Source organism: Pagrus major, chromosome 8 (assembly GCF_040436345.1).
Source record: "Pagrus major chromosome 8, Pma_NU_1.0".
NCBI classification, from domain to species: domain Eukaryota; kingdom Metazoa; phylum Chordata; class Actinopteri; order Spariformes; family Sparidae; genus Pagrus; species Pagrus major.
In genome coordinates this window covers 1,367,830-1,380,963 of record NC_133222.1, presented here as the reverse complement: position 1 = coordinate 1,380,963, position 13,134 = coordinate 1,367,830, and the positions used below count along the sequence as shown (strand labels likewise).

Below are 13,134 nucleotides of genomic sequence, written 5' to 3'. Positions count from 1 at the left end.
GGACCCGGAGTCTCATCACATTCTGCTCTGATCCGGACACGTTTACCAGCGGGAGGAGAGTTTAGAGATTACTGCTGACTGGAGCTGGAGGGGAAATAGACTTTACTTCATGAACGTAACGTTACAGAGAGGAGAGAGAACCAGAACCAGAGTCTCTGCTCCCACTGCAAGTGACCTAAATTCTTTGCCAACGAGAATATTTCCGAAGTCCTTTTGCTCTTAAACTCTTCCTGCTGTTTTCTCAGCTCACTTTTGATACAAAACCTCAGATGATTCCTGATTGAATGAGAGTGCGTGAGGACACCTTGACTATGAGGCTGGAGAAGAGGAGGTTGGAGGAGGTGGAGATGTGGATGGCGGCTCCGTACGCGTTCTCTCCCTGATTCTCCAGTCGGGCGAACACCACCATCCTCCTCCGCCCGGTCTCCACCACGTACACCGGGCCCTCCCCCTGGTGGCTGCAGAGTGACCAGGCGGCCCGGTCCCTCGAGCTGCAGAACTGCCTTCAGGTGAGACACGGAGACAAACACCTGCGTTAGTCGACACGTGATGTTAATGCACGTGTGAGTTTCTGAAGAGCAGACGTTACTCACTGAACGTCCATGAGGTCGGTGTGACTGTGGAGGGTGAGGTCGGGCACGCAGGCGTCTTCCTGCTCACAGCCGTTCCAGAAGGGAAGCTACGGCAAGAGACAAGGATTATTTCATTTGATAAGACAGAACTCAGAGCTGAAGACCTTCATTCTGCTCAGTCAGGCATTTTAAATCCAGAGCTCAACACAAAGTCCACGACCGACCCGTTAACAAACCTAACCGTGACAAACTCTCACCTCGGTCCTCAGGACGCTCGGCCAGTCCGGGTCCAACACCGGCCCTTCGTCTGGGCTCTGCAACCCCGTCTCCAGGACAACCGCGATGGGACGTCCGTAATCAGTCGTCTCCTGTTCAAACAAAAGTGTGAGTGATGTTTGTGTGTTGAGGGATTCGCACCGGACGGGACTCGCTTGATGAAATCATTCTGACCTGGATGGAGAAGCCGAGGCGCTGGCAGCTCTGACCTCCACCCTGCAGAAACAGAGTCCTGGGCTGCTGTCGGCCTGATTCGTCCAGCACAGCACGAGGAGGAAAACGCCTCTCATCCAACACCAGACTGTACCAAACAGCTGGAGGAAGAGGAGGAGGAGGAGGAGGAGGAGGAGGAGGAGGAGAAAGGGGCAGATCAGTCCAGTCTTATCCAGCTCAAATGCAGCACAAGGAGACTGTAAATACGCAGACAACAGACTTTACAGGTCATTCAGGTGATATGAAAGAAAGTGACGTCACCTGGTGAGCTCGTTAGTGCAAACTGCCAAATGTTTCCAACAGAAGTTGGCAGAATGAAAACTGAATGAGTAAATGTTTCCATCCACTGTTGTTACGTGGACACAACTTCACATTCATGGTTTCTTAATGAATGGACCCGACCCCGTGTGTGTGGTTGGACTCAGACCTCGACCACCAGGACAGCCTTTTGTTTTAATTCTCGCCTGGACGAGGAAACGACAGCGTGACACGTTTCTCCATCTACTTTTAGACGAAGCAGAAAACACACAACTTCTCATTCTGAAGTAAAAACTGACGTCTGTAGAAAAATGACACCGTCCACTATAAACCTCACTTCACTGTGACATTCAGTCTGACACCAGGCTGGATTTATGAATTACGCCACAAAAGACCTGCGTGTGTCATTGTTCAACCAAAAACAGGAAGAGGCATTGTTCTCCCCGGTCACTGGCCCCGGGTCACAGTGGAATAACGTGAATGACTGTGGACTTCACTGGACCGAGACGCTCCGGTGTTGTGTCAAAGTCTGTCCCCTCGTTGATGTGTGTCTCCTCTCAGCATCGGGACTTGAGACGCTTCAAAACCTGCTACTTATTAACACAACCGGCTGTTTTACTCTCGCAGACCTGAGATCAGAGTTTCTAGATCACACTGGGATTCTTACAGTTTTGCTTTGGACAGTAGCCGAGCTGCTGACGCTGCGTTAGCGACAGTAATACACAGAGAAACTTTCTAAATTAATCTCCAGGTCAGAGCGCCGACTGTGGGCAATCAGCATGTGAGTTTTTTAAAGGAGCACTCCGTAGTTTAGTTGAAGAAATGTTAATGAGCAGACAAAGATCCTCATTGGCTGATTTTTTTCTGTCTAAACAAACTAAATAAACAAAGTCTCTTTGTTTTCGTGACTGAATAAACAAACTGATCTTAAAGGACAAAACAATTTACACTGTTTTACTTTGTTTATATGTGGCGGACCCTGCCACCTTTCTAGCTTCAAACAGTGTTCTGGGACCTTATTTTCTTCTGAAAACAGCTGGTTTATTCACTGATGGAGAAAAGTTTGTGTTATCACCTCATTAATATTGTAAATATTAAAATTCTGAGTTTGAATTTCTTCTTCAAAACTACACACTGCTCCTTTAGGGCGGACTTGAAATAGTGTGCAGTTGAGGAAGAAGCACATCAGTGTCGAGTCAAGTCAGTTTTTATTTGATTTCATCATCATCATCATCATCATCATCTAAGATAAAGTGCACACGTGCAGGACCGAACATAATGCAACAGTAAAGTCATCAGTTGTGTTCCTGATTACTTCTCGATCAGGTGATAACTTCCTCTGCTCTGTCAGTGATTAATAGAGTTTCCTTCCTCGTTAGTATCTGGACTGCAGAGCTCATTCTCATCTGTTGAACAACTGAAGCTGAGTTCAGATTTATGAGCTGAGGTAGGAGCTGCTTCATGTTAGAAACGCCACGTCGGCACTTTAACAAACAAACTGGAGATCAAATCTTAAAACAAAGCATCGGATTTCATCGACCCTGTCCTCCGTCTGTCCGCCGAAACGTTTTCCTTTGGTACCATGTGGCGTGTCGGAGTGTGTGCAAGCCTGCCACTGTGTGTGTGTGTGTGTGCGTGTGTGTGTGTGTGTGTGTGTGTGTGTGTCTAATCTGGTCCAGATGATCGGGGGGGAAGATGAGGAGCTGATGGAGAGAAACAAGAGAGGAAGGTATGAAGGTATGAAGTGATGGAGGGAGGAGGAGTGACACAGTTTAACAGCGGCTGGCTGGAGTTAGCATGTTAGCGAGGTTTCCATGCAGCCGGCCCACATCTGAAGGCAATTAAAGAGGGACACGACAACAGAGCACCGCGGGGAAGCTGTGCTGCGAGGAAAGAGACCACGACAAGACTTTCCACACACAGAAACACCAAACATCTGGATGATTGTGACGCTCCCGCGGAAGACGAGACGTCTCTAGAGTTAAACTTTCCTTTTATTTAGACAAGGTTCATCATTCACTTCCACTTCTCCACAGAAGAAGCTGCTGGGAACGACCACAACCTGCTACTGGGCGGCTGGGAGCTACATGCTCAGCTCTCTGTTGGGTTTAGGAGCGAGCGCTGGAGTCACCACGAGCGTCCAAGTAAAACCAGTTCCAGCATGATCTCACGATAAAACGTAGAATGACACACAGGGTCGCTGCTGTCATCGTGAACCTTGTAACAAATTAGGTTTTTACATTTGTTTGTGTCCAAATCTGAGTTCAGCTGTTGAACTGCTTTGGCACTTTTATAAATGATGTTTAATCCACAGGACGTTTGTGTAATGTTTTCCTCACCAGAGCTCAACTGTTTGGTTTACCACCATCACCAAGAAACAATGATGGTATCCTTTTGACATTTGCAGAGAAACTTAAGAACAATGTTTGGATGGATGGAGCCACGAGAGAACAAATGACACAAGTGCAAAGATGCATGACGAGAGAAAAACAATCAAACTCCCAGGAAATAAAGAGAGCGTTGAGGCCATTCTCTGTAAACTCGACTTGAGTACTGGTAGCACATAAAAAAAGGAGCAATGTGTTGACATTTACTCTTATTTCACATTTTATGAGTTTTACACTGAAAGTTTGACCAACCTGACCCGGCCCATGTGAGACGAGAGGAAATACAGTTATATTTATGTTAATAAACCTGAACTCTGGGTTGCAGGCGTCTAACACGCTGCTTGAATCTGTCATAATAAATAAACTATAGAGAGACCGTTGTGTCAGCGTCTGCCTCCCACCCACCAACATCCGTCCTGCTCTTCGTCTTGGTCTTTGTCCTGGAGTCCAGACTCAGACAGACACTAACAGACATGCAGGTGACCTCCTTCCCTCCTCGTCGACAGTCTTTGTTAAAGATGTTGACCTTCTCAGGTTCAAAGGTCAGCTTGGCCTGAATCCGCACCACACCACGAGACCTGCAGGGAGCAGCACGCCGTGAAGGTTAAAGTCAACACGAGGACATGAGGGTGAGGCACTACCTCAGTGACGACTCACAGTGACAGTGCAGGTGTGATGTCAACAAAACTGTATCCACCGTTTTACAGACACTTCTTTTACAATGTAAGCTTACAGGAAAAAGTCTTTGCAGGCCTCAGTGCATCACAATCACTACAAACACTGTGTTCAAAGCCTGCCGCTCCTCCTGGAGGCTTGACAGAAAGTTATAGCACTAGCATGGCTTAAAAACGTGTGCGTGTGTGTGTGTGTGTGTGTGTGTGATGGTCTGACCAGATGATGACAGCAGCTCCCAGCGCTCCCACAGCGAGGTCGACGAGCCCGTCTCCATTGACGTCCAAAACGCCGTGAAGACTTTGACCGAAGTACCGCAGACCTGCGGAGAAGCCGGCGGCAGACAGACGCTGAAACAGAGAAGAGACACACAGATGACTTGTGTTCAGTTCGTCCTGGTGAGACTCAGCTTCAGGTCTGTTACCTGTCTGTACTGCTGCTGGATGGTTTTGTCCTGGCCATAAAAGACGTAGACCGCCCCCTGGTGGTCGTCCTCCAGCGGCGCTCCCACCACCAACTCCCTGAACCCGTCCCCGTTCATGTCGGGTATCTGGGCCAACGCCGAACCCAGCCGGGCGTTCTGAGAGCGGTCAGAAACCTCCAGCGCCCCCTGCAGGATGAATGATGTCTGGAGGGAGGAGATTAGTTGAGCTAGTTAACAGCATATTGTGAGTGATAATGACGTGTGGTTTGTTGGTCATTAAAAATCTGTGAGTCTGTTTGTGTGTGTGTGTGTGTGTGTGGGTGTGTGGACAGTGTGTACCTGTGGTGTGACGCTGTAGATGTAGACCTTCCCTCTCTCCCAGCCCTGGCTGTAGAACATGGGTGCAGCCACCAGGAGGACGTCCGTCCGTCCGTCGTCGTCTATGTCCATCGACAACAGCTCACTGCCAAAATACGAGCCGATCTGTGAAAGAAACAAAATCAAGCTATTCTGTCCCTGAAGTTGTGTTGTATAATATCCACGTGTGTGTGTGTGTGTGTGTGTGTGTGTGTGACCTGCTCTCCCAGCAGTGCCTGCAGGATGGTCAGGTTTCCGGTGTTCTTCAGGGTGAAGACGATGACTTTGCCGGTGTGGTTGAACCTCGGCGCTCCGGCCATGTACAGCTGAGAGCCACGAGACGAGATGAGCGATCCGACTGAGTAACCTGAAACCAGAGACCGAACAGAACCAGACAACAGAGAGTGACACATCCAGGATGTTCCCAGTTAACAGCCTGAAGACAGATGCTGGAGGTCAGTTGGTCAAACTATGTCCAACATTTTGACCTCTAGCTTTCTTAAGAATATTCAAACTCACAAAGACACAAGATACAAATATAGTAACGGAGACGTAGCTACCCAGATAGGCTCCGTGGTTCTTCAGCTCCTCTGGAAACTCGTCCTTGTACGAGGATTTTGGTGGAACGACTTTCCCGTGTTTAGTCTCCTTCAGCACGGCACCGTTCCAGTCGTAAGCGCCCACGGCGCCGAGGAGAACTCCGTCCTGAAGGGATGAGTTGGATTTATATGGACATCACTGTGACACAATGACCATAATGTGACACATTTATTTAACGTGAGAAGTACTGAAGGTGCAGGACGACATCAACATTAACAGACTTCTGCAAAGTGGTGTTTGATGATCACGTGTGCTGGCTGGAAGTGTAACGTCAGGCTCCATGTTGGAAATCAGTCTCCAGTTCAGTTCATACTCTGAGTTTAACTGTAAATCCAGTCGAGTGCTGACAGCGACGCCATGACACAGATGCAAAACATCCCAAATCCAGTGTCCTTTGGATCTCAGACCATAATCAAGTCAACATGTCAGTGTCAGCGCTGAAGCACTGACTCTGAACTCTCCTTCAACATCCATCATTCAGCGCTGGACACGTTCAGTGTAACCAGCTGGATGAATTCTCACCGAGCCAAAACCAAAACCAAGCACGGCCCGCCTCGCAGTACGTCACCCAGTGCATTCTGGTTGTTGTAGGTTTTTCACCACAGCCTGTTTTCTCTGTTTTCTCTGTTTTCTCTGGTCATGAAGCACCAACTCCAAAAATATTTGAGTCTTTCTGCAGAGACGAGCCAGCAGTGACATACTTCTTTTCTGCACTATGAAGTTTTAGAGAGGAAATTTTAGTCAGAAGAGAAAAATCTTCATTCAGTGATTTTCAGGACTGAATGAACAAACTGCCATCAGAGGACAATAACTACAATCTAACCTCGTCTCTGAGGTCATTCATTTTATTAATCCCTTCATTGTTCCAGGTTTCCTGCCCCGTGTTTGTTCCTGGCTGACACAATTCAAACAAAGTTTCAATAATGTAAATCTAAGTGCTGTATCGTAGTTAACTGGACTTGTTTCAGTTTGTTGAAGACGTTTCATCTCTCATCCAAGAGGCTTCTTCTGTTCTAACTAACTGGAGAGGAGTTTGCAGGCCTTTAAACTCTGTGTGGGAGTGTCCTTACAGAGTCGTTAAGGACACGTGTGAGTTCTGAGTTTCAGAGTCGTTAGGGCCACTTGTGGGTCGTCTACCCAACTGGCCTCAACGACCCACAGGTGGCCCTAACGACTCTGTAAGGACACTCCCACACAGAGTTTAAAGGCCTGCAAACTCCTCTCCAGTTAGTCAGAACTGAAGCAGTCCTCTTGGATGAGAGGTGGATGACTGAGAACCTTCATCCACTTTTAATAAAGTAATTGTTTTACACATTCATAATAATGTCACGTCCGTATCACAATGAATTGTGGACTGATTTACTCAGTGAAGTCCAGGGAAGTCTGCTCCCAAAGCGGACTCTCTGGGAGTCTGCAGAAAGTCCACTTGAGACCATTGTGTACTGGATGACATGTGAGTTTGGAGCCCTCAAGACTCGCAGACTTCCCATGAACGTGCCCGCAAAGTCCACGAGTCTGCAAGTGCGGTGAAGTCCGGACATTTGGATGCAGCCGAGCTCGTGTGTGCTCCGCTACCAGAATGCATCACACAGCTGCCTGCATCAATGGACTCAGGGTTAGTGTGCAGTGTCACAGCGTCTCTTGTAGTTGAGGGCTTTTCTGTTTTTTAGATTCTGCCCTCCTGTTGGACTTGTTCTGCTCTGACTGCTCACCTGTGTGCCAAACTTTTTGGCAGGTAAAAAACATTCCTGATCTCTGAGTCGTGCATTTGAATCCTGTTTTTATGATTATCAGTCATAACACACGTGATGTCTGGTTGGTTTCAGGTCCCCTTCGTCATTGTGATCGCCCCCCTTGGGAAGTGCACTTCATCATGTTGTTTCTGACAGTGAGACGTCAAACTGTTCCTTTAAAAACACGGGTCAGGCGTCATTTTGAGAACTTTAGACCTCTATTCACCCCTCAGGACCGAGTGTGGAGGGAGGAGAAAACCCTAAAACCCTGTTAATTTAGTCAGCATTTTTGGGAAAAACTAAAAAGAATTCAGACACTGATCTCAGCCCGGCCATCAGCAGCTTCAGTATCGTCTTTGAACTCGGTCGAACCGTCTCAGAACACGTGTGCAGCCTGTCACACGCTCGGATGAACTCTGGCGGTCGTAAAAAGTCCAGATATGAAAGTTATTAAAGCGTTGAGTCATAGTCTCAGCGGGCCGGTGAGCCGAGGTCCACAGTGAATGACAGAATCTTTGGCGAAGGCGGCGCCACAAAGCGTCCAGCCTGCAGAATCTGAGCTGCACATGGACCGACTCTGGATCTGCAGATTCACTGTTAAATGTCAAAACGCTGCTTTTCTAATCCTGTCGGAGGGAGAGGAGGACGGGTCTCCTGCAGGATCACAGGTGATACTGTGCCGTCTGTTTTCCACATCAGCCCCGCTCCGACCTGATTTCACATTTTTTCCTTTGAATCTTGAAACAGAAGAGCAGGAAACACTTTCCATACTTGTCTGTGTATGTGACGCTGTGCATAATGAATGTATCTGTGTGTGAGTCCGTCCTCCCGTCTGTTCCTGCATGTATTTATGTGTGTGACTGTTTCTGGCAGCTTTACGTTCAGAACCATCTGCTCCGTGTTACACATAGAAACTTTCCACGATACCGTTTTCACTCGCTGACGTTGGAATTCAGTCGAATACAATTTTTTTCCCCTGGATGAGAAACAACAGAAATATTTCTAGAAGCTTCTTATTCTGAACCAGAACCAGACCGATGCTGGATGTTTCAGGATGATACTGATACCAATAGTTGAGAGTTTGTGACTGTTTTTTCTTTTGGACTCAAAATTAGTGAAATACTTCTGTTGATTTTATTGGATGATGAGTTGCTGGAGGAAAATCTGTAGTTGTTACCAACATGAAGAAATAAAAGTGTACGTGAGGAAGTTTTCCTGTGATGATTTGAGGGAAACTGGATTTAATCTTTATCATGTGAGGAAACGTCTTTGGAAATAAAACATGTTCAAACAACAACCTTCACTGTCTGTTAAAACATCTGCAGTCATCTGTGTGATATAACTAATCTAAAGCTCTGCAGCAGATCTGCACACAGGAAGTGATCCAAAAGTCAGATTCATCATCAGGATCACTTTACTTGACTGTTGCTCACTGCAGCCGGCTAATTAGCTCGTGGCTCAGTTGGCCTTGGAGCCAGTGGTTCTACAGTTGGTCTGGACCGAGACTTCAGATCACAGAGGGAGTCGCTGCGAGCATCGGGCTCAGCAGCCTCACAGCAAACACATCCTGACACCAGCCTGGGACGGAGTTCAGTGTGAAGACAGAGGACACAGTACAGAGGTGATTTACAGCAACTCTGACCAGGACTATGACTCCGGGGACGAGAAGACACGGCAGGAGAGGACAGAGAGAGACAGAGAGAGAGACAGAGAGAGGACAGAGAGAGAGATAGGAGAGGACAGAGAGAGGACGGAGAGAGAGACAGGAGAGGACAGAGAGAGAGATAGGAGAGGACAGAGAGAGGACAGGGAGAGAGACAGGAGAGGACAGAGAGAGAGACAGAGAGAGAGACAGAGAGAGAGACAGGAGAGGACAGAGAGAGGACAGAGAGAGGACAGGGAGAGAGACAGAGAGAGGACAGAGAGAGGACAGAGAGAGAGACAGGAGAGGACAGAGAGAGAGATAGGAGAGGACAGAGAGAGGACAGGGAGAGAGACAGGAGAGGACAGAGAGAGAGACAGAGAGAGGACAGAGAGAGAGACAGAGAGAGGACAGAGAGAGAGACAGGAGAGGACAGAGAGAGAGACAGAGAGAGGACAGAGAGAGAGACAGGAGAGGACAGAGAGAGGACAGAGAGAGGACAGAGAGAGACAGGAGAGGACATAGAGAGACAGAGAGAGAGACAGAATATTTTCACGTTACTCTGTGAACTGAGGATTTATTTGGACCGAACCAGAGGTGACTGTGGAGACAAACCAACAGTGTTCTGGTGACTGTGGTTCAGTTGGGTCCAGTTTGAATGAAGTGTGTTTGACGATGAGTTAACGAGGACATGAAGCTCGTCTGAGTTCAGTCAGAGAGAAACTTGAACTCAGACGGTGGACGGTTGGATTTTTCTGTTTAAAAGGAAAATAGGTAAATGTTCATTTTTTTGTTTTACACTAAACTTCCCGCCTCATCTCACAAATGCTTCTTTAACACAGATAATCTCTGTAAACTGAACTGAAAGAATAATGTATAAAGAAATAAAAATGCATGTGAGTGACTTACTTTGACTAAATGTGAGGAGAAACCAGCCTGAGCCATCTGCAGACCGAACCCTCGACCCTGACTGCTGGTTCCTGCAAAACAGAACCAGAATGCCAGTTGAAGCTCATTTAAGCATCACAAGTGGCGCCGGTACTGCTGATCTCACTGAGACTCAACAGGCCGGGTCGCAGCTCTGTGCAGACGGCAGCGTCTTGACTTTGGTTTCTGTACAGCTGACGGTGGTGGAAGACGTACTCAGATCTTTTCCTTCAGTAAACGTGGCGATACCAAGTAAAATACTCATGTTGAGTCAGAACAAAAACATAACATTTTGGGTCGTAAAACCAAAACAATGAGCTGAAAGACGGCTAAACGCTCTGTTCCAGCAGCATCATGATAGCTTCAACCAATCAACAGAGACTTAACATGCTGAGGGTCAGCTGACCTTCCAGAGAGAAAATCCTCTCTCCCAGCGCGTCCACGATGTCCTTCAGCGCCGACTCGTCCGTCACGTTGAAGAAGTGCTTCTCATCCGGGTCGCTGGCGATGAACTTGATCTCCTTCAGGAAGGCCTCAGGGTTGATTCCCCGACGGTTGTAATAACCCAAAACCTGCAGGAGACGCAGAGGAAACAGTCAGGACCAAGTCCAGAAAAGATTAAAGTGGTTTTACAATTCGTGCTTGAGGAGGACAGGAAGTAACGTAATTTGTTTTAAAGTGTTTAAACATTACAAACACATTCACTGAGTTGAACTAACTCACCTATTACATCATTGTTTAACCTTTACTCAGCTTTTGTTGTGGTTTAATAAGGTTAATACATAGGTTATTATGCATTCATTAATAGTTAACTAAGATTTATGCAGCTACCAAATCTACAGCAAAACCAGCGTGTTATTAAGATTAATAAGTGCTTTGTTATGCACTTGTTAACAGCTGATTAGTTTTATAGTTTTTGCCTTTACTTCAATAGCACAAGTTGCTTCGTTGTGATTATAATCGTCTTATAATAAAACAATCAGTGTGTTAATTATTCTGTTATTAACATTTATAAGATGATTTATGAAGCCTCATCACTTATTAACTAACTCTTATAACAAGGACCTTGAAATAAAGCATCACAGGAACAAAACACTTTAGGTTGCAGGTAAAGAAGGAGGTCCAAACTCTCCAGAACAGGAAGCTGAATCAGGACCGGACAGGAAGTCAGGCTGGGTCGGGGGTGTAAAGACTCACAGCGATGGCGTACATGGTGACGTTGTCTCTCTCGCTGTCAGCGACAGCCTGCAGCAGATGTGGACTGTCGTGAGATTCTCCGTCTGTGATCACGATCATCACCTTCTGAGCGCCGGGCCGGCCGCCGCGCTTGAAGGCCTCTGACCTGCAGGGCAGACTGTGTGTGAGGGAACCTGTCAGGGGTTAATTACTAACGGGGAGTATCAGTTTGTGTCGTACCTCGCCACGTTGATGCCCAGGGCCGTCCTCGTCTCCTCGCCACCCCGCTGGTCGATGCTCCTGGCGGCCTCCACCACCTCCTCCACTGTCTGGTACTCACCCAGACTGAACTCATGGACCACCGTGGAGCCATACTGAACAACGCCCACCTGCAGAACACAGCATAGCTCAGAGATCCTGCACCTGAAGGTCTCACCACACCACTGACCGACTAACACCTGCTCAGACTCCTCCTCCGTCAGCCAGGGGGGACATGACTCGTTTCTTTATCATGACTTGATCCATTCAGCCCAATAAAATATGGAAAGCCTAGATGAGCCATATGATTAAATTATTGTGTCCCCATTCAAGTTAACTGGGCGCTAAACTGGAAGTTAGCCAGCAGTGTCTAGTGCGCACGCTCTATGGGCCGCACAACACGGAAGATCCAGGTGTTTTCATAGCCGGGAAGTCGATTTCATATGGATGATGAAGGTCCACCTCCAACGCTGTGTCCAGACGTAACCTAACATCTAACCCTTCCTACCTAATGTGCCATCGAGCGACACAAAGATGTGTGTTGAGACGTGAGCAGCTTTAAATGGAGTCATGACCTTCGTCCTCACTGGCAGCTGCAGCCCCACTTTCATGTACATTGTTGAGAAATGTGAGTGAAATTTTACCAACGAGCAGCGTTTTCAGGGCTGGAAGCTGCCAGCAGCTCACAGTCTGTGGTTTTATTTAATATCTTCACATTTTGTGAGCATCTTGCCAAAGAATTCAAAGCCTCTGACGCGATGAACCGACCTGCGTCTGACCTGGGCCGATGTAGAACTTGTGCAGGATGTTGATGAGGAAGTCCTGGACCTCGTACCAGGGGTAGATGGAGTTAGAACCATCCAGAACGATCACGATGTCCATGAACGTCTCACACCCTGCGAGATAAAGAACAAGATGGGTTCAGGACAGGATGACAGGAGTACAGGATGGATGGATGGATGGATGGATGGATGGATGGATGGATGGATGGATGGATGGATGGATGGATGTGTAGTGATTACTCTGCAGGGCGGGGGCGATGGTGTGGGACAGTCTGAAGTTTCGGCCGACTCTGGAGCAGATTCCCGTGCTGTACAGGGAGCTTCCACATTCATGAGACCAGAGCGGACCACAGGTCTGAGGACACACAGCATGAATGAAAAACACCTCCGAGGACACAAGTACGTGAAATACACCCGAGACAGAGTGAAGAAGAATCCACCAGCAGTAACACCACACTGAACGGCAGTGTTAAAGTCCCAAGTTCACAGTTGTACTTCAGTAAAAGTCATAAAGTATTATCAGCAAAATAAAGAATCAAAGGTAAAAGTACTCATTCTGCAGAACCACCTGTTACACACTGTGATATGCAATAACATGTGAGCAGCATGAAGCACATTTTTATGTATGTTGTTGTTGATGTTTTTGTCTAAAATTAAAAAAAACAGAAAATCTTTTCAGTTTGTTTCTATGTTTTCTGTGACATCAGTCAGACACGGAGCAGTCGTGGGGTCATCTTCACCGTTTTTTAATAATTCTGATGATTCTGTCGGCAAGAAACCTTCATTAGTCAAACAGTCAGGACACATCTGTGGACTTATGACTCCAGTTTGAAAGATGGTTTGTTGGGATCATCTGA

At 47.3% G+C, this 13,134-nt stretch overlaps 1 protein-coding gene across 1 annotated transcript in view; it reads right to left on the bottom strand.

The window, feature by feature from the left end:
• itga11b (integrin, alpha 11b) overlaps positions 1-13,134 on the bottom strand; it is a 30,341-nt gene that overhangs the window by 5,811 nt on the left and 11,396 nt on the right. Inside the window, exons 5-20 of the mRNA XM_073472418.1 lie at positions 12,518-12,632; positions 12,264-12,391; positions 11,478-11,626; positions 11,259-11,403; positions 10,468-10,633; positions 10,044-10,114; positions 5,720-5,864; positions 5,378-5,526; positions 5,142-5,285; positions 4,803-5,006; positions 4,598-4,728; positions 4,112-4,284; positions 1,023-1,162; positions 830-940; positions 594-679; positions 305-503 (exon numbers count right to left, since the gene is read on the bottom strand). Coding sequence (XP_073328519.1) covers positions 305-503; positions 594-679; positions 830-940; positions 1,023-1,162; positions 4,112-4,284; positions 4,598-4,728; positions 4,803-5,006; positions 5,142-5,285; positions 5,378-5,526; positions 5,720-5,864; positions 10,044-10,114; positions 10,468-10,633; positions 11,259-11,403; positions 11,478-11,626; positions 12,264-12,391; positions 12,518-12,632 — 2,256 coding nt within the window. The remainder of the gene's footprint in view (positions 1-304; positions 504-593; positions 680-829; positions 941-1,022; positions 1,163-4,111; positions 4,285-4,597; positions 4,729-4,802; positions 5,007-5,141; positions 5,286-5,377; positions 5,527-5,719; positions 5,865-10,043; positions 10,115-10,467; positions 10,634-11,258; positions 11,404-11,477; positions 11,627-12,263; positions 12,392-12,517; positions 12,633-13,134) is intronic.